Raw genomic sequence first — 19,997 nt, forward strand, 5'->3', positions numbered from 1 at the left:
ACATTGAACAGAGTTACAATTTAGGATACAGCTTCTTTGTTTCCTCTTTTATTAGCCTATAGCAAAAAAACTTGGAAAATTATTTTTCCAACAGAAATAAATACAGGGTGCGCCAGAACTCGCGCCCCAGAAAATAATGCCATATAAGGTAAGATACCAGGAACATGGAAAAAATGTTAAAAAAATTTTATCTATAAAAATTTCGAAGTTATGAGGGTTTAAAATTTGCACTTTGACTCTATTTATTTCAGTTGCAAAAATTATTTTCCAATTTTTTTGCTATAGGCTATTAAAAGAGGAAACAAGGAAGCTGTATCCTAAATTGTAACTCTGTTCAATGTCATTTGTGGCTTTTATTGTCAAAATTTTTGTGCCTTTACTAAATAATTGTAAAAAAAACATATACAAGATCATCAGTATTATTAAATAGACATAAAAAAATGTCAAATGTCAAAAAACAAATGGCAAAATTTTTTGACAGATAGACTTTTTTATACATTTTTTCCATGTTCCTCGTATCTTATCTTACCTGAAATTTTCCTCTGGGGCGCGAGTTCTGGCGCACCGTGTAGAGTCAAAGTGTAAACTTTAAAGCCTCATAACTTCGAAATTTTTATAGATATTTTTTTTTAATTTTTTCCATGTTCCTGGTATCTTACCTTATATGACATTTTTCTTTGAGGCGCGAGTTCAGGCGCACCTGTATATACGCTAAAAAGTTTTTGTTCTCATGTCTGTGTGATAAAACGTAATTATAGAGTTTGTTTCTTTGTTTGTTTATTTTGATTGTTTTTTAAAATATTTTTGTATTTTTGTTATAACTATCTCAACTATACTACAATACTATATAAATAATACCACCTACTAGGTATAATAAATAACCTTTATTTTAATGTTACACCAGCATTTTTTTTTTTTTGAGTAAAGACTATGGCCACAACAGGAACAAGTGATGGCCACAACTAGTGATAAAGTGGCCACAAATGGTGATTTTGGACTTTTTCAAGTAAATAATTAATTTCTACACTAAAACACGTTCTGTCTTTTTTTTACATCTTACTTCTGATTAACGGGTAAAAACTCTTTCACGTTCCGCTAGCTATTTCAAAATTCATTAAAAATTATTAAAATGACTAAACCATGAAGTCAACAAATGTCTTAAACTGGAAAACTGGCCACAATTGGTACTCTTACCCTAACATTAGTTTTTACTAATTGCACTATTGCTCCAGTGTAATAATAATTATTATTTTAAATCACTTTCAACAATAAAGCCTGATTTAAAGATTGACACCCGTTCGTATAACGCAACCGCTAGCGCAAACGTACCGAGTTAAATTTCGTTGTTCAAATGATAGTATTTATAAACTGCCTACAGCTGCAAACGTAAGCGCTGCAGCGCAAGCGTTGACGCCACAGTTGGCCAAGATCCAACTTTCGCGTGTCGACGGTTAAACTCGACCAATCACAGGGCAGAGATTCGAATTTGGCGCACATGTCTAACAACGGATATTCCGCCATTGTCATTGTTCGTTCATCACCTGCTTTGTGAATTGTGTTCACCAGTTAGTTAATTTGTTATATTCTGAGTATTCTCGACAATTTGCGATTGGTTGTATTGTTCGCTGTACTTATGGAAGGATCACGTAAGTAACAATTTGATAACGTAAGCAATCATAACCTTAAAAAACTTTTAGGCATAGATATCGCTCTGTTGATTGATTTAATTCGGGAAGAACCGCATATTTATGACAAAGCCAATCGGTTATTTAAAGATGACTTGGTAAAACAAAAAAGTTTTGATAAAATTGGAGACATCTTGCATATAACTGGTAAATTGTTATGAAGTTAATTAGTAAAAACTATATAATGTACTGTTATTGTTGTTAGGCGAACAATGCCGGAAACTATGGAAGAATTTAAGAGACCGGTATGTTAGAGAGAAAAAAAAGGTAATTACGCACTCAGGTCAAGAATGTGAAAGTGACTATACGTGGCCATACATGAAAAATATGAGGTTTTTGGCCCCCCACCTCGAAACACTTACACTGCTACTGCTGCTAAAAGATTGTCATCTTCAGATTCAGTAGCATCAACAAGTATGTATTAGCAATATTCAATACACACAGTTTTATGAATTGTTTGTTATAGGTACATCGAACACAGAGAATACACAGCTTTTTGAATGAAATAAATAATGATCTATCACCAACAGATCCGCTGTAAGTTGATAATAAAGGTTTGCCAGCACTAAAATAACTAAATTAATGTTGTAGAATCTACACTGAAAATTTCTTCTTAGAAGAAAAGAGTAAGACGCCCCCCTCTGCAGCCCACACAATAGACTGCACTACACCCATCTCTGTACACTGCACTACTGCCTTGACGACTCCCGCATCACGAGGATCATCCAAACAGAATAAAAATAAGGTGACCAATGATCTAGTACAGGTTGCTCGTGACATTGTGTCTAAAATTCAACCTGATCAGGGTTCACAAAAACTCAACACAGACAGTGCTTTTGGGCAGTATGTTGCCGAAAGGTTACAAGAACTGAACGCGGAACAACGCTCAGCTAAAAGAAGAGCAATTGTGCTGTTGCTGGAAGACTTATAAACACGATATCGTTTTATATGTATTTATAATTTCGTAATTACAAAGATACACTTTTTTAAAAAAAACATAGATATTTTTATAAAAGCTTTATTATTTATTTATCTTCTCAATGCCCTTTCATTTTGCCATGGAAGAGCCCCTACATTTGAGGAAAAATATTCGCAAACCAGGTCTCGGATGTGGTAACATAATCTAGTAGCAGTATTGGTTGATACCCTTCCAACAGATGGCAGAGGTTTAATTTCAGATCTCCATTGTCCATTGTCTTTGTCATCTACATCAACATATCCAGAAGGACAGTAAATGTTACAACATCCTTGTTGTAGACAAAAATTATGTAACACAACCACTGCTTTAACCATATGATCGTTGTTTGTTACATCAGCAACAATTGTTTGTTTTAAAATGCGCCATCTTGCTACCATAATACCAAATGTGTTTTCGATCATTCTTCTTGCACGGGACAGACGATAATTGAAAATTCTTTTTTCCATACTTAAATGTCGTCCTCCATAAGGACGCATTATATACTTTTTCTGGGGAAATGCTTTATCAGCAACTAGAGCATATGGCACTTTAACACTTGTATTCGGAATGTAAGTATCTTTAGGAACATTAAGTGAGCCAGAATCTAATCGCTGCCCAAAAACACTATTTTTAAAAATACCACCATCACTTTGAGAACCATATGCACCTATATCAACTAACTTGAACATATACTGTGCATCACATGATGCCAATAATACTATGCTGTGAGTTTTTTTTATAATTGAAAAATAAAGATCCACTGTTGGCTGGTGCTTGTATATTGATGTGTTGCCATTCCTCGGTGCTTGGCTCGCTGAGATATTGTGGAGCGAGTACGTCCCATATTACTTTACATACTTCATGAATAATTGAATGTACTGTTGTTAATCCCATTTTGTAAGTCCAGGCTAGGCTTTGCATACTAACTCCTTGCGACAAATATCTGCAAAACGTTTAAATATCAATAATCGTATTTCTAAACAAAATGCTTCCTTACTGTAGGGTGATTGCAATTTTCTCTTCAGGGCAAATCCCATCGGATATTCGTCTCTTTACAAGTTTTTCCTTTAGTTGTTGACAAAAATGGTCGAAAACTTGTACAGTCATCCTGGTGTACTTAAAGAACTGCTCCGAATCTTGTTTTTTCATTGGAAGGAATGATGCTCGATAGAAACCATTTTTCCGACGTGTGGTATATATAGGTCGCGTTTTCCAGCATCTTGTTATTCTCTTGGTTCCACCATAATAAGCTGCAGTTAACATAAGCAACCCTGCAGCAGCTAGTAAATAGTTTGCATTTTTATTCGTCATTATACTACTCGTACTATCACACGTCACAATCACAATTTCACTATTGTCGGCTGTCAATTCTCCTACTTTGCGCTTGCGCACCGAACACGCTTCGGTAATATATAAAATGGTCTGTCTGAGACAACATCCGTGAAACGTCAACGTTTGCGCTAGCGGTTGCGTTGTACGAACGGGCGTCAATCTATAAATCAGGCTTAACAACAAGTATTGTGCGTACACCCAAAGTTGAGCGGTCGGGAAAGGGTGAGGTAGTCTACGGGCGGAGCAGATAACTCGAAAGTCATAGGCGGCGAATGCAAAACTTATAAAAGGTGTTTATTTAAATTTGGCGTCATAGTTGGCGGTGACATGAGTGAGTTGTGAACGGACCACAATTTTAAATAACTTTCAATAGAATAGTTTGTTCACAATCGAACTTTCATGGATAGCTTTGACGCCAAATTAAAAAAAAAAACTCATCATCAACCAAATGTACGTGCCCTTAAATCGCGACCAAGTTGAAATTACGACGAACATCGACAGTTCTGTCATCGTTTCAAGGTATGTATATAATAATAGTAGATATAAATCGTCCATCCATCGTACACCATATATATTATATCGATCAACAAGGCATATTCTAACACAACATTGTGCGGCGGCGCACCAGCATCATCATCAAAACACTTTCCATGTAAATGACCCATTAAATTAGCACTTTTATTACTCGAATTTCTCGATAACTCGACAGCATAAGATGTTCTTCTCACTCGATAAATCGAACTCTTCCTGGAAGTTTGTTTATAACTTTGCAGAATTTAATTTAAGTGTTTTAAAGGCGCTTATAAACGAGTGTTATACGCTATTTTTTATTATACCTGCCCATTTACGATCTTTTATGACCATTGAAAAAATGTGAATTCACACAATAAAATTATCAAAGGTTGTTTGTGAATCGTTTTCGTAGAGACGGTTACTAGCATGCTATGATCTCTTAGATTACTGAATTCAGTCTATGAATTTAATTTAGCGTCCAAACACCAGAGGCGCTCAGATCGAAATTTGGAAATATAAATTTTGGCGGTTTGGCATCGTCAATCAAATTTTGACGGTGAAATCGATCAAAGTACTTACGTGTAGTTTTTGGCCAAACCAAGATTTCAATTACTGTTTATTACGTTTCCTAATTCTTAGTTTTCTGTTAAGTGTAGTTTAGTTATTTTTCTTAGTTGAATTAGTTTATTTTGCCATTTTTGATATTTCACGTAGTTTATCTAGTTTCGCAAGTTTAATTCGTGCTCAAAAATAAAATATGGGTGCTCATAAATGTTGTGTGCCTGGTTGTAATCATAAAGGTAAGTTTTATTAATAATATTAATTAATATTTTCCTATCTGGATGTTTTAATATTTATTTTACCTGTGCATAATAATTATTTTAGTTTTACAATACTTTTTAGTTCTTAATGCTTTACTCGTACTTTCATTATCTTAATAAAACTCATGGAACTAATTTATTAATTTTCATTTTAAGTAACAATATATAGTATAAATAAGTCGTATAATAAAAATTGTTTATTTTTGCTAGACATCATTTGCTTATTACATTTTTTTTCATTTAAAATTAAATTAATAATCTTTTCAATTAGCACAATATAAAGATAATGTATAATTTGGTTTCGAATTCTTGGTAAAATAACTATTAATATTTTTTGTACCTTAATTTTGTACGGTTGGAAGGTTTAAATTATTTAAATTTTTTCAATGACAGGTAATGAACGTTACCGGTTACCAAATCCTCGAAAAGAAGAGTCAATGCTACGTCAATGGATTTCTATTATTGGTGGTAAACTCACTAACATGAGTCTTGAAGATATTTATGACAAGCAAAGAATCTGTAGGTGTCACTTTTCAGAAAATTTTTTCAATCCAGGAAAAAAATCTCTTCTGAGGACGGCTGTTCCAACGTTGTTCTTACCAAGTATTAATAGATTAAAAAAATTATATTATATTATAAATAAATTTATAATATTTGTTATAAAAGTCCATATAAGCACTCATTTTTTATGATAATTTCAATTTTTTGTAGTGGTCATTTATGAAAATGATGAGACTAAAAATGCTGAAGTGGTAGAATCCATTCCTTCAACATATTCTACGAGTATCGATGGTCCACCCAGAAAAAAGCTAGGTAATATTGAAACGTATTAATTTTAATATTAACATATTTTTTTTTTTATTTTACTTAATTAGACATAAGCAAAATATATTTTATTGTTTACGTTTCAGCTGTTCAATTAAATATCGACAGCCAATCACTATGCAGAAATGCAGTCGAAAAATCAAACAACTCAAGCACACTAAGAAAACAAAAAAATGGTGAATACATCAATTAAACTAAAAAAAGTACAACACATTTTAATTAAATAGGGTATAATAGTTCCTGAGGTCTTCTAAATAGTATTGGTGTTACGAGAGCAAGATACTTGTCACCAAAAGCTGCTCATTTTTATAGTGCTGCATGTGCACTGAAACAAAAAGTTAGGCGCTTAAATCAAAAATGTCGTGGTTTTAAAAGCCGGTTAACAGCTGCAAGAATTTTATCAAAGGATTCTGCATTCAAAAAAGTTAGCAATAATATGACGACAGCGGCAAAGATATTTACTAGCTTGCAAATGCGAGAAACTGTAAAAAAAGCCAAAGGAAGGCGTTTCACGTTAGAAGAAAAGATTCTTTCTTTATCGATGTATAAACAAAGTCCTAAAGCATATCGCTTGCTACAAAAATTATTTGTTCTTCCGGCAAGAAAAACTCTGACTGCTTTGCTACAGCGAGTCACTTTAAATACAGGTCTCAACAAAGGTCTTTTCGAAAACTTAAAGAACTCAGTAAAAAAATTACATAAATCACATCGATATTGTTCGCTACTCTTCGATGAGATGAGTATTATGCCTTCGCTAAAATACTTAGAAAGTGAAGACAGAGTAATTGGCTTCGAAGATAATGGAGATGGAGAAGACAAGCCAAATATTGCTGACCATGTGTTAGTTTTTATGCTTAGAGGTATAAGAAAAAAGTTTAAGCAGCCTGTGGCTTATATGTTCTCGAAGACCCAGACTAAAACTGCAGATTTGATGAGAATGATTAAAGAAATAGTAAGAGAAGTCAGACTTGCTGGACTTAATGTGGTGTCGACAATTTGTGTCCAAGGAACTTCAAATGAAGCTGCTATAAAAAAATTAATAGAAGACACAAAAGCAGCCTTTATGAGGAGTGGGAAGGAGTGGAAAGGCAACTGCTTTGAAATTGATGGAGAGCCAATTATTCCACTTTTTGACCCACCACATTTATTGAAAGGTATAAGGAACAACCTTTTAACGAAAGACCTCCATTGCACCATAAATGGTAAAGCAGTTGTCGCAAAGTGGAAGRATATACTACAACTTTTTGAAGCTGATCCGGGAGAACAAAATATTAGGGTTCTACCTAAATTAACTGCGGAACACGTGCTGTCTGACAAAATACCAAAAATGAAGGTGAAAATGGCAGCACAAGTGTTTAGTCAAAGAGTATCTGCAATTATGAGAAAATTTGCATGTTAGTGTATTTTTTGTAAGCAGTAATTTATTATGTTCTGTTTTCAAATTTACAGCTCCTCAGTGCAGAATTTTAGATGAAACAGCACAACAAACTGCTGATGTGTTATTATTCTTCGACGAAGTTTTCGACAGCGTCAATGCAAGCTGTTTCGAAGTTAATAATGGCAAAATTTACAGAGCAGCAGTCAAAAAATATTCACCACATCATCAGTTATGGTCAGCAGCTATTAAAGTTTTTAGTAGTATGTACTTTATGGACCACGGTGGTAAAAAGCATCTTCCTCCATCTATAAAAAATTGGATTGCAACCTTGAAGGGTTTTCAAGAAATATATAAAAAAATGAGTGTAGAGGGTAGTAGTGCCCTCTTAACTCGCAATTTTAATCAGGATCCTCTTGAAAATTTTTTTGGTTGTGTAAGGAGTCACGCACTTCGCAGTAACAATCCCACCTGTTCGGCATTTGTGGCGGCTTTTAAAACATTGCTAATTAACAATTTGACATCTAGTAAATCTGTTGGCTCTAACTGCGAAGAAGATAATTCTGGTCAGTGTTTGCAAGATCTGAATTCTTTATTCGATTTAGAGTCAACAGAGAAAAAAAGTAGAATGTATTTTTTTGAAAAGGGAGAAACCGAAAATTGTAAGGCGCAAAGTAGGAAAGACGGTGCTTCTTCTATTGTCGATATAAGTCGACTAAGTGATTCTTACGTAGCAGGTTACATTATCAAAAAATTAAAGCTTCAGGGACGTCCTACATGCAAAAATATCTTTTTTCTTTTCTTCAATTAAGGTAAAAGTATCTGAAATACTACCAAAATGTTGTCAAAAAAGAGGTCTGAAAGCAACAATATGCGACGAATTATTTAGAATATTTATAGATGATAGAGATACTCGTAACTGCACGGAACATGACGTGATAAAAAAAATTTATAAATTTGTCTGTACGACTTTTCATTTTTAGCTGGGTAAAAAATATAAATAAAATCCTAATTGGGAAAGAAAGTAGAATTGATCAAAAGATGCAATTAAAGTGGCTGCTAGAGATAGATATTTAAAATATTGCAACAAAAAAAAAAGTTTTAACTCCAGGAGTTCCTAAATAAGTAAATAATCTAACAGACTCTTTTTTAAAGTGTATCTACTCGTCAAGATTTTTATTATTATTATTATGGCAAAAGAAGTAGACACTATTTGGCAGAAAATGATTCAAGACATACATAATTTTCTGACAAATAATTTCCACAACCTTTACACTCTACTGACCCGTCGTTTTAGACCAGCAGTCAGGCAAAATTCACCATTACAGATATTGCTATCAAGTAATGATGTTGATGAATTGTTTGAAATGAGATTAATGTAAGAAAAACCCTCTAAATTTTCTAATCGAGCATCACTACAGATCTGCCGCCTCGTAACCTATTGAATTATTATTAAGTTATTATTGTTTATGTTAATATGAATTTCGTTAATATTAAGACATTTCCTAACAATATTATAAGTTTATAAAAGGACTGCTTTTTAAATCTCAAAATAATTACATTTGAATTTAATTTTAAAAGTTCAAGATTTACTTTTAAATTGTTTGGTATAACTATAATTGGGGAAAATATTATTGGTACTTACTATTTTAACATTTTTCATGTTTCACATGTTTTTAATTTTATTAGCAAGAATCATGTATTTAGAAATTTTTGTTTGATATGCTGTGAGTGTTTGGAACTGCAATGTCAATTAAGATATTGTGTACATTTGTCTAATTGTTTTTGATGTACCTATAAAAGATAAATTTGAGAATCACATAGTTGAATTTAAACATAAAGCAGAAAGCGAAACCGTTTTTCCTCTTGCTATTTTAAATTATTGATGTTTAAGGTAAAGAAAAACCTTCATAATCTTTGTCTTATTGTAATTAGTAATTACTATGAATATTTTTGTGCTTTCGTCATGAACATTGTCTAACATTTATTTCATATTTTGATATTAAATTACTTTAATAATTTTTTAACTTTTATTTTTCCTTCCCACTCCCAATGGATCTGTTTTTTTACCAATAAGCATTATTTAACCCATTCAAAAAGCCCGCTTTTTTATATTTAGTTGAGCGTCCAAACTACAGAGGCGCTGCTTTACGAGTTCAAAAAGTTGTACATGAGTACGCCATCTATATACCCTATATAAAATATTCATCTATGGTTACTAGTTTACGTTGTTATGTACATTTTTAGACGTTTGTAAAAATCAGTTCAGAAATTGAGTGAAGATATTAAAAGGCTAGCAGAACAAGCAGAACTGCGATTAATTCCGGAAAAATCAAAATTTGCGTAGTGCAAGTACGTAGTGGCAAGTTGCGTAGTGGCTATATTGAAGAATCCACTTCAATCAAAATAGTTGTTTGGTCAATATCCGTCTCTTGTTGCGACCTATATAAAGCTTCCAGATGCTAAAAAATTCACACTAATTGTACGATTCATGTGTGTTTCAATAAATAAATAAATTCGTTCGTGTTAGCATTATCTAAATTTCTAACTAAATTTATTGTTACCATGGCAACTTTAAAGCACTAGAGCTTTAAAGGCCCCTTTATGCACGCTTTTGCGTGTTTTAATCAGTGATTATGATGCAGGTATAATAAAAAAGTTATTAAGGCAATCGAAGAGGGTACTGTTAGCCAAAACTGCAAAAGACCGAAAAAAATGAACATTTGAAAATGTGGATAAAGCCGTTAAGTGGTTCAATATAGCTGTATTTTTCATTTAAGTCTGATAACTCGAATTCTTTATATTTCGAACTATTTTTCGTGGCAGTTCGGTTCGAGTTATCGAAGTTTGACTGTACTTAAGAAATACTGTAAGCTATTCATATACCTTTTTAACTTGCAAAATGATTTTTATTAATACCATGGGCTCCTGATGAAAAGAACTGGAATCCAACACAAGTTTGAATTTGAATTCGCAGCTCAATAATAATTTTGCATATTTTACAGGTAAAAACACTTTTGAGTTCACATAGTATTTAGGATAGAGAGATGGCGGACACGGAATTTTGGACGATTTGTCATTCGAGTGACATAAAAATGTAAAATGGGCCTTAGGCAACTAACCTCACTTTCGGTTTTTGTAACCTTTATCCTGATAGCTACAGAAAAAATAACAACAAATCAAAATAATTTATTGAACTTATATAAAAACACGTATTGCTGGCATTTTTGTTTCCGAAAATCGACGCCAAACAACTAAAACTTTCAAATTTTAGTTTCAAACGTCAATCATATTCCTAGTATCGAATCGCGAGTGTTAACGTGCCGATAAAAGTTCTCCTTTATTGAAGTGATTTTCAAGGGGTTTTATTGAGACAAATTCATATCTTTTCGATGGATTGCTCCCCAAAGATGTTCTCTTTGGGGTGGTAAGTTTGTTCGCTTCCACATTGTTGCGTGATTGCTTAAAAGTCGAGTTTAGTTTTCCGTTCATCTGATAACAAGTTTGGGATTCGATAGTAGCTTGTTTTTATTTCAAGTTATCTCCCGCAGTCGATTGGCGTACGTACGCGTACGCGTAGTTAACGAAACTTTGCTTCCTGGTACCTCGTAGACTAGTGTAATCCAGTCCAGCAAACCAAAAAAACTTGAGTCTTACGATTCTACGGAGAGTGTAACCCCAACATCCGAGCTGTTGGCACCAGCAAAGGATTTAATTGAAAATGCTCATTAGCTTCTCTGAGACAACAGATCTTGTAGATAAGGCGGCTGGTGAACCAAACATATTGGAGCTTATTCGTTCATACACCGACGATTTTGAAGGTGTAGGTGCGTTGTTGTACGATGTATTTCCCATTCTTGCCCACAAGAGTATTCAAAACCGTGTAAAAAAAAATCAGCCGAAAACTTAAAAAAGCTCTCGAGAATACGAGAGAAAACGGGTGATTCAGTAGATGGTGATACCATGCATCCAGAAGTAATTCCCTCTTAGTTCTACATTGTTTTGTTTCTTGTTTTATGTGTTTTTTTCTTTTTACAGGTATTTGCAGTTTTTTTTTAATTTCGATTCGGATTATTTTATTAATACTATAATCTATTCTAACGTAACGTCGCTGTTAGCTAAATATAATGAGTTGGTTGCTTACATTTGCTCGGAAAAACCTGGTTTTGTAATACTGACGGAAACATGGTTGTCTTCGGTTATACCTGATGCTTTGGTTGCGTTAAACAATTACACTATTTTTAGGAAAGATCGAAATAGTAGAAAAGGTGGTGGAGTGTGTATTTATGTATCAGATCTCATCTTAGCCAATTTTAAATTAAATTTACTTGACACTGATATCCCAGGAGTTGAATCAAGTTTTCTGAAAGTATGCAACTCTAATGTAACATTCGTTCTTGGATACATATATCGGCCTCCAAACACTAATTTTAATGACGACAAAATCCTTTTTGAATCGCTAACAAGGTTAGCTAATTCGTACGATAAGTTGTTTATATTTGGAGATTTTAATATTCCAAATTTGACGTGGCCTTTGACTAATTTTTCCTCCTCTCATGCTCCTTCTCAATTGTTTATTAATTTTTTAGTGAATAGTCATTTACATCAAATTGTTACTAAACCAACTCGATATAGATTTAACCAGCAGGCGTCAATTTTGGATCTTATTATAACCACATACTACTTCTTTTGCTAACTTAGAGTATTTGGATCCCATCGGTAAATCTGATCACGCAGTACTAAAAATTGATCTTCAGATTTGTTTTATTTCTCAGGGTAAAACAATTAGCTTCTTGAAAGTGGTTACTGATTACCGCCATTTAAATTCAAAGCTTAAGGAAATTGATTGGGATCATTTGCTAAAAGTTACCTCAGTAGAACATAATTGGGATGCTTTTAAAAAAGTACTCACTGGTTTGGTTTCTTCCAATACGTCAATCAAAACGATTAAAAGATCGTCAAAAAAGCCATGGATTAACAACTACATTCTTCGACAAATTAGGAAAAAGAGAGCGCTGTGGAGAGTATATAAACGCACTAAACATGTTGACGATTATGCGGCGCATCGAACTTTTTACAACAAGCCTTCATCCATTATCCAAGCAGCTAAGACTGGGTATGAAATGCATATTGCTGAATCAAAAAATCCCAAGGCTTTGTTTAAGTACATTTGTTCTAAGTTATCGGGACCAGTAAAAACTCTGCAGGTTAAAGACGTTAATGGACAGATTACAAAGGATGAGCTGGAGTAAAAGTTTTTGCGAAAACTTTCTCCAGTTTTTGTTGAGGAGTCACACGTGTCGTTACCAAAACTAGGTAGTATTTCTAACGATAAACAGCTCAATATAATTAACTTTCCCGAAGAAGTTGTCTTGGACTAGTTGAAGAAAATAAATGTCACAAAATCTCCAGGCCCAGATAATATAATAGCTAGTCTGTTAAGAAACTGCACAAATTCTTTATGCAAACCCTTATCCATTCTTATGAATCAATCTTTTGTTGTCGGTAAATTACCAAATGATTGGAAAACAGCACTAGTTACACCAATTTATAAAAAAGGAGATAAATTTGATGCAGAGAACTATCGTCGTGTTAGTTTAATTAGTTTAGTTGTTAAAAAAATGGAATCCATCGTTTATGGTGAAATGGTTAAGTTTTCACTCTCTGTACCGTTAGAACAGCACGGTTTTATATCTGGGAAATCAACCTCTACTAATCTTTTATGCAGCTTTAACGACTGGACTAAGGACCTGGATGCGGGAAACTGTGTGGATGTTGTCTATCTTGACTTTTCAAAGGCATTTGATAGGGTACCAAAGAAACGTCTGTTGTATAAATTGCAACATTATGGTATAAATGGTCAACTTCTTTTATGGATAAACGCCTTTTTGTCTGAAAAGTTAAGTTAAGTTAAAGTTTGTCTAAAATTAAGGTGGCCAACATGCTTAGTGGTTCTTTCCAGGTTTTGAATGGTGTTCCTCAAGGATCCGTGTTAGGGCCTCTATTAGTTATCGTGTTTACTGCAGATTTGAAAAACGTTTTGTGATCTCGCTTTCTAATGTATGCCGATGATGTAAAAATTTACAATACCAGTGAAAACTATTCCACCCTGGCAGTAGATATCTCAGGGGTGAGTCAATGGTCTGACACATGGTGCTTCCGCTTAATGTTAAAAAAATGTTCTGTTTTATATTTAGGGTCAAAAAATCCAAGGCACACTTATTGTATGGCTAACAACGAGTTAGCTCAGGTAGACTCAATTCTCGACAATTGCATCCACCCTTTCCTGCTCTGTGCACGCTGCCAATGTTATCAGAAAGGCAAACAAAATTGTTTACCTCATTGGTTGTGTGTTCTGGTTCAAAACCTGTTGTAGTTGCCAAACTTTATAAAACGTATGTGAGGCCTATTCTGGAGTACGCAAACAGTGCATGGACTCCTTGTCCTTGTCCTTCCAAGATTCCTTGGAAGCTGTGCAACGTCGCACCACAAGAATTCCCTTTGGTCGTCTTATGAGACCGCCTTATGACAGAAGGCTTCAAATTATGAAGTTATTGGCAAGACGTAGAAGAGGTGATTTGATAACAGCCTTCTGTTCTTTAAAAAATGTCTATTCGTCAATTAGACACCTCTTCCCTTTGCATCCCGACAGACGTACCAGAGGGCACTCTTTTAAGCTATCCAAGGATAATTTCCGTACAAGCGCAAGGCAATTTTTCATAACTAATAGGGTCTTTGAAATGCTTTACCAGCAGAAGTTGTTTTGTGTGGCAATATCACTCAGTTTAAGGCCAAATACGATTCCCTTGATACATTGACATGTTTTGAACTGACATAATGATGTCCAAAATTCCGTGTCCGCCAGTGTATTTATTATATTTTGGCTCTAAACTTGTCATTACGTCATTAGGATCTGCTTGCTACAATTTGCCTTTTACACAGAAATCAAATACCATGCATACTTCGTTTATATTTCATTCCTGTGTAAAAGATTACAATGTAAAAGTCATGACTATATTAAAATGGCACGAGGTGTACTCTTTTATTAAGATTGTTGTTTTTTGTATATAGTGTTGTAGTGGATAATGTTAATGTAACCAAAAAGTGTACCAATAAATATATTTGAAAAAAATGGTTTATTTTTTATTACCGTCAGGAATGGCATTTTGTTACGTTAAAATGACGTTTGCAGTACGTGAACGAGACGTTTATAGTACGTCAAACGAACGTTTGTGGTACATCAAAAGGACGTTTGTAGTACGTCTAATTATAATTTGTATAATTGGTGAAGTCAAGGTCAACTTTTCGTTAAAATAATGTCAACCAGATGTCATTTGTAAAGTTTCAAACCAACACCGTAAAATTAAAACTTTTGAAATTCAAATGGCTAAATAACTAATATAATAATATGAACGGATTTGTAATATTTGTATTATTGTAACACGAACAAAGAATAAGGGAATTAATGTTAGACGGAAAGGAAAAATTAAATGCAGATATCTTGCAAAAAATAATTCTGTCCTAAGCTTCTGTAATTTCTACTTCATATCCACTTATCGCATGTAGCATTAGATCAAGTATTCATTGTGAAAATTACTTCGGGACTATGATTCAGTACGATCACGTCATTTCACCCCTTTAACGCTTCAACCCGCGAAATGAAACATTCGAAACTTTAGGCATAAGTACCAGTTTCATATAAAAATACAAAATGTAACGCAATTATGTTTGTAGTTCACTCAAAATTTCCACCCATTTTAGGTCGTTCTTAAATTCGACAACTTAAAATAATATTAGACGAAATCGACAGCGAATGCGGAAACCCAAATCAAGAACATTGGGTCACAGCCATAGTGTACGCATGGTTGATCTGTGCTCATTTGTTTGTGCTAATTTCTTAATAAATAGTGCTTTTAATTGCTTCTTTTTTGGATAAGCTTTAGTAATAGGCAAGTACTTAACTTTCAATCACAAATTATATTATCTTTTGCATCTGTTCAGGGCTTTTTTTAGACCTCTTAAGTCGCAGAAATGGCCGTGTGCCAATTCTCTGTTTTCTTTTTTCTTACATTTTCAAACTTAATTATTTTTTGTTTTATTTCTTTTTAATTTCTAATAAACACATATTAAGCCGTTAATTATTTCTTCAACTTGAATTAGATTTTTTTAATTACCCAGAATTAGTTATCTCTGCGAGATAACCGGGACGGGGTGTGTGTGCCCCAATTCTCTCCAAATTGGAGAAGGTGTAACTGTTTTCTAGCACCTTTGTCATCAGTTAACTAATTATAAACTTTGCTTATTTATAACAGCTTACTGAGTACAGAATAAATATGAGCAAAGGTAACTGCTGTCACTGTTTCAACTCTGTTACTAACTCTTCCCACACACAGTGTGACAGTTGTAAATTGTACTTGCATTTTGATTGGATTGGACATGAGTCGGGAAGAAATTAAATTGATTTCTAAACCTAAATCCAAAAATATTAAGGTTTTCTGCAACCGCTGCAATGTCACATTCTCCGTGATTACTGATATTAAAAACCTTGTCGACGAATTAAAATCTTAATTTGACACACGCCTGTCTCAACTTGAGGCACTCATTTAAGACCATGTCTCTCCCTCAAGTTCCTCAAAAGAGAAATACACTATTAATGAGTCGGTGGAACGGGCTATCCGTGCGACAAATGTAGTTCTCTACAATGTAGAACCAAATCCTAACAAATGTGACGCTGATATTGCTAATGACATTTTGGAGGTTCTCGATGCATCCCTTGTTGTTTCTCCTGAGAATGTTACTCGAATCGGTAAAAAAATAAATAACAAACCTCGTCTCCTTAAATTGCGCTTTAAAACTCCTGAAATGGCTCGGCTTTGTCTTAAAAATAAAACTTCTCTCGAAACAATGTTCTTTACTCTCAGATTGTTATACGGGATGACAAGACGCCTCGTCAGCTGAAGCATCTTACTGACCTAAGCAACGAACTTAAATAACGTAGTGATAATGGGGCAACAAATTTAACAATTAAATATATCGATATTGACGCCTATTCTGTACTTTTTGTGTTAAAAATAACAGTCCTGTTAAATGTTAAATTGTAACATGCCTGTTAAAAATTTAACACAAATTCTTATAGTAATTTTTATAACAAGGCTGTTAAAAAAAGCACTGTTGCCACATCGCAATACTTTTGAAAATATCTAATTTAACTTTATTGACAATATATAAATACTTTTAAACATCAAAACTACAATATTATTAATTATTTTTTACTTTTGTGTTGATATTCATCTTTTGAAAAGCTATTAAACGCGATTATTTAAATTAAATATCTAGACGGCAACTGACAAAAGTAAAGTTGAGGTCTTGTCAGTCTTGTCTTGCGCATAATTCCCCTGTTCAAATTGCTACATGTGTGCCGTCATATTTTTGAATAAATAATCGTTTATCAAGTTGATAACTCCCATGACCAAAAAAAAAGGTATAGCAGCATGGTGCAAGCCGCCGTTTACATGAAGCTAAATTAAATAAATCATTAAAAAATAAATCATTAATTAAACATTGAGCCTCTTTCTTATTCAAACGAAACAATTTAAAAAATGTACCGTCCGACCCGTCTAATGGATTTGCAGCATCAAGCAAGTTTCTATTAATTAATGATCAAGTGTGGTTGCGTAACTTGGAATGTCACTGTCACTTACTACGAATAAAAAATTGGTTTTTACTTGGCTATCAAGTTTTTATCTTCTTTCGCTTTTAATGTACGCAGGGAGACATTGGCGGGTACTAGAATTTAGGTTCAAACTAATTAAAATTTTATCTGGGTTTAGAAAGATTTTTCGAAAAAATGGTAAATAGCAAAGTAATTTGTTTAGATGAGTTCTATCACCGTTTAAATTTTCTTAACGCATTTCAATAACAGACTGTATGCTAACAGCATTTGGTATCCTGAATTAAAGTCCCAGGCAGATGCTATCGAAAAAATTCAAAGAAAATTTACGAGACTTTTTTATTGTTTTAATCATCGACCACCCTACTACACGAGACTTCGATATATGAAACTAATCCCAATGCAGTCAAGACGTTTCGAAATAATTCAAGTTTACAAGGTCATAGTCTTACATTAGAAAGAAAAAAGTTTCATACAAAAGTTGGAGAATTTTTTCTTCCGAGCAGAGTGTGTCGTGACTGGAACAATCTTACTGAAGAACATATATCAACTTCGAGTGTGCTACCTTTCAAAAAACATATTGATGCTAAAATAAACTGGTTTTCATAATTACGTAAGAAATTAGAAACAACAACGTTTAGATGTACACTAAATTTAATCGAGCTTTAAAGACCTATGAAGGTCTCAGCTCGTCTCATAAAAAAAATTAACGCTATGTCTATGATTCTAAAGCAGAAATCAAAAACAAGTATGCAGAAATTTTCACTGCCAAAGTAGGATTTATCCCTTATTAAAATTAAGGGAAAATTCAAAATCTGTCTTTATCAAAGAACGCGAAGTTCCGTACGCACTTTAAGATAAACTTGAAACCGAACTCAATAACCTCTAAAGAAGCGATTGAGGATCACCTCTCGCAATAATACCAAAAACAGATGGAACCTTGAGATTGTGCATCGATTATAAAGTAGCAGTTAATCCAGAACTAGAAGATGCACACTACCCCATACGTATATTTGACAAAGTTCTTAACCCGTTGAAAAATTTGAAATCCTTTGTCGTCTCGATTTATTCAAAGCTTATTTGCATGTAACATTCGATGAAACCAGTCAGCAAATTCAAACAATTTCAACCCATTGCGGTACCTATCGGGTAAATCGGCTATTATTTGGTATAACAGGCGTCTCGTCCTATTTCGATGATATTATAATACACGGATCAACTAAAAAACAATGTGGTGAAAGATTACTAGCCGTATTACAACGTTAACAGAAGTACAATATACATCTAAATAAAAATAAGTGTACATTCTCTAAAGAGGAAATCTCGTACCTTGACTTTATTATCAGTAATAATTATGTCAAAAAAGATCCTAGAAAAACTGAAATAATTCAGAGTGGGGAAATTGGATTCAAAAGAGAAACCTGTGACAAGTGGGGATCCCCAAGGATCAATCCTGGGTCCTCTGCTATCTGTTATTTACACCTCTGATCTATTGGAAAGCCTAGATTGTCCTCATGTAGCTTACGCAGATGATTTGAAGAGTTTTGGTAATCCTCATAAGGTAAACTTGCAATTCGCTTTAGATGAGGTTGTTAATTGGTGCAACACTTGGTTATTACCAATTAATTTTCAGAAATGTAGTATAGTTTATTTTGGTAATAAAAACCCAAAAATTCGGTACAAGTTGAAAAATAATTATGTGATCGAGGTTGTTTCTGAGAAAGATTTAGGTGTCGTAGTTGATAACAAGCTAACTTGGAGTGATCAGTGTTTAAGTGCAGCCCGTAAAGCATATTCAGTGCTGTATTTAATAAAAAAAGCTTTTCCGAAGCCATCCGTTGAATTCTGTTCCAAACTGTTTGTGATGTGACCCCACATTGAGTATGTGGCTCCGGTTTGGAGACCGTTGTATGAAAAAGATGAGAAATTAAGTCGAGTATAACATACAGTAACAAGATGGCCTTCAGGTCTAGCGATACTTCCATACAAAGAAAGATTCTCACGTTTGAAAGTCTGTTCGCTAAGAGAAAGACAGGAACGAGAAGATATGATTTAGATGTTCCAACTAACTCATGGTCTCTTTCTAGATATTACTTCAAATTATTTAACACTAAACAGTGACAATAGACTCCGAGGTCACAATTTTAAGATAAAGAACCATTTAAAACCACAATCAGACAAAATTATTTAACTAATCGATCATTTAACTTGTGGAACAACTTGAATTCTGAAGCTGCTAAAGCGCAAACTCTGTATTCCTTTAAGAAAAAGTTAAATTGTTCATGTTATGTCAACGCTGCTCAACCAAAAACGAAAAATTGCTTAGACAGTTTCTCGGAATGGTCACCTACGACAATCGATGTATTCCTAATTTATCAACAATTACTTATCCCTGACGACGTTTATTACATGGAAACCAAAAATGGACATGGTCGCCATCATGTCAGACAAAATCAGTACGATCAAATTTTAGAACCCCGCGAAATAAAGTGAAAGCCCAGGCCACTAAGTAAATTAGTTCGATTCAAGGCAACTGAATTTCGAACTTTCCTTTTATATTTAGGCCCAACTGTCCTTGTCAAAATTGTAGTGTAAGATTGGGCGATTTGGGTATTTGTGGTCGACGTATACACTTCGAGCCGAATAGGCGATGCAACCCAAACACTTTTTGGAATTGCAAGTTCCTGTGTGGTATCGGGTCATCGACGAGGCAGTATTCAAGTATTTCTGTGAGGTTGGAAACAGTTGTCCTGCGATTGGAAGACCTGGATGGAAGCGTTGAATTATTAACCCGTCTACGGAACACAATTGGACATCC

The 19,997-nt window shown here is 33.9% G+C and overlaps 1 protein-coding gene and 1 long non-coding RNA gene across 2 annotated transcripts; one reads left to right on the forward strand and one right to left on the reverse strand.

Annotated features, from left to right (window-relative positions):
* Positions 1 to 1,367: 1,367 nt before the first annotated feature.
* Positions 1,368 to 2,713, forward strand: LOC123005516. The gene is made up of 5 exons (XR_006412758.1): positions 1,368 to 1,646; positions 1,698 to 1,832; positions 1,891 to 2,099; positions 2,152 to 2,222; positions 2,277 to 2,713. It is a non-coding gene; the product is annotated as an uncharacterized LOC123005516 (long non-coding RNA).
* A 1-nt stretch (position 2,714) lies between these two features.
* LOC123005289 lies at positions 2,715 to 19,618 on the reverse strand. Its single transcript, XM_044398970.1, has 6 exons — positions 19,566 to 19,618; positions 10,396 to 10,486; positions 4,661 to 4,722; positions 3,641 to 4,135; positions 3,405 to 3,586; positions 2,715 to 3,247 (listed from the first exon to the last, which is right to left on the reverse strand). Exons 1-6 carry the CDS (start codon positions 19,616 to 19,618, stop codon positions 2,715 to 2,717), a joined length of 1,416 nt encoding a protein of 471 aa, XP_044254905.1.
* Between the last annotated feature and the right edge of the window lie 379 nt (positions 19,619 to 19,997).

This window comes from Tribolium madens, unplaced genomic scaffold, assembly GCF_015345945.1.
Source record: "Tribolium madens isolate multiple individuals breed KSU strain unplaced genomic scaffold, Tmad_KSU_1.1 Scaffold_20;HRSCAF=117;Tcas5.2_LG4, whole genome shotgun sequence".
Taxonomy (NCBI): Eukaryota; Metazoa; Arthropoda; class Insecta; order Coleoptera; family Tenebrionidae; genus Tribolium; species Tribolium madens.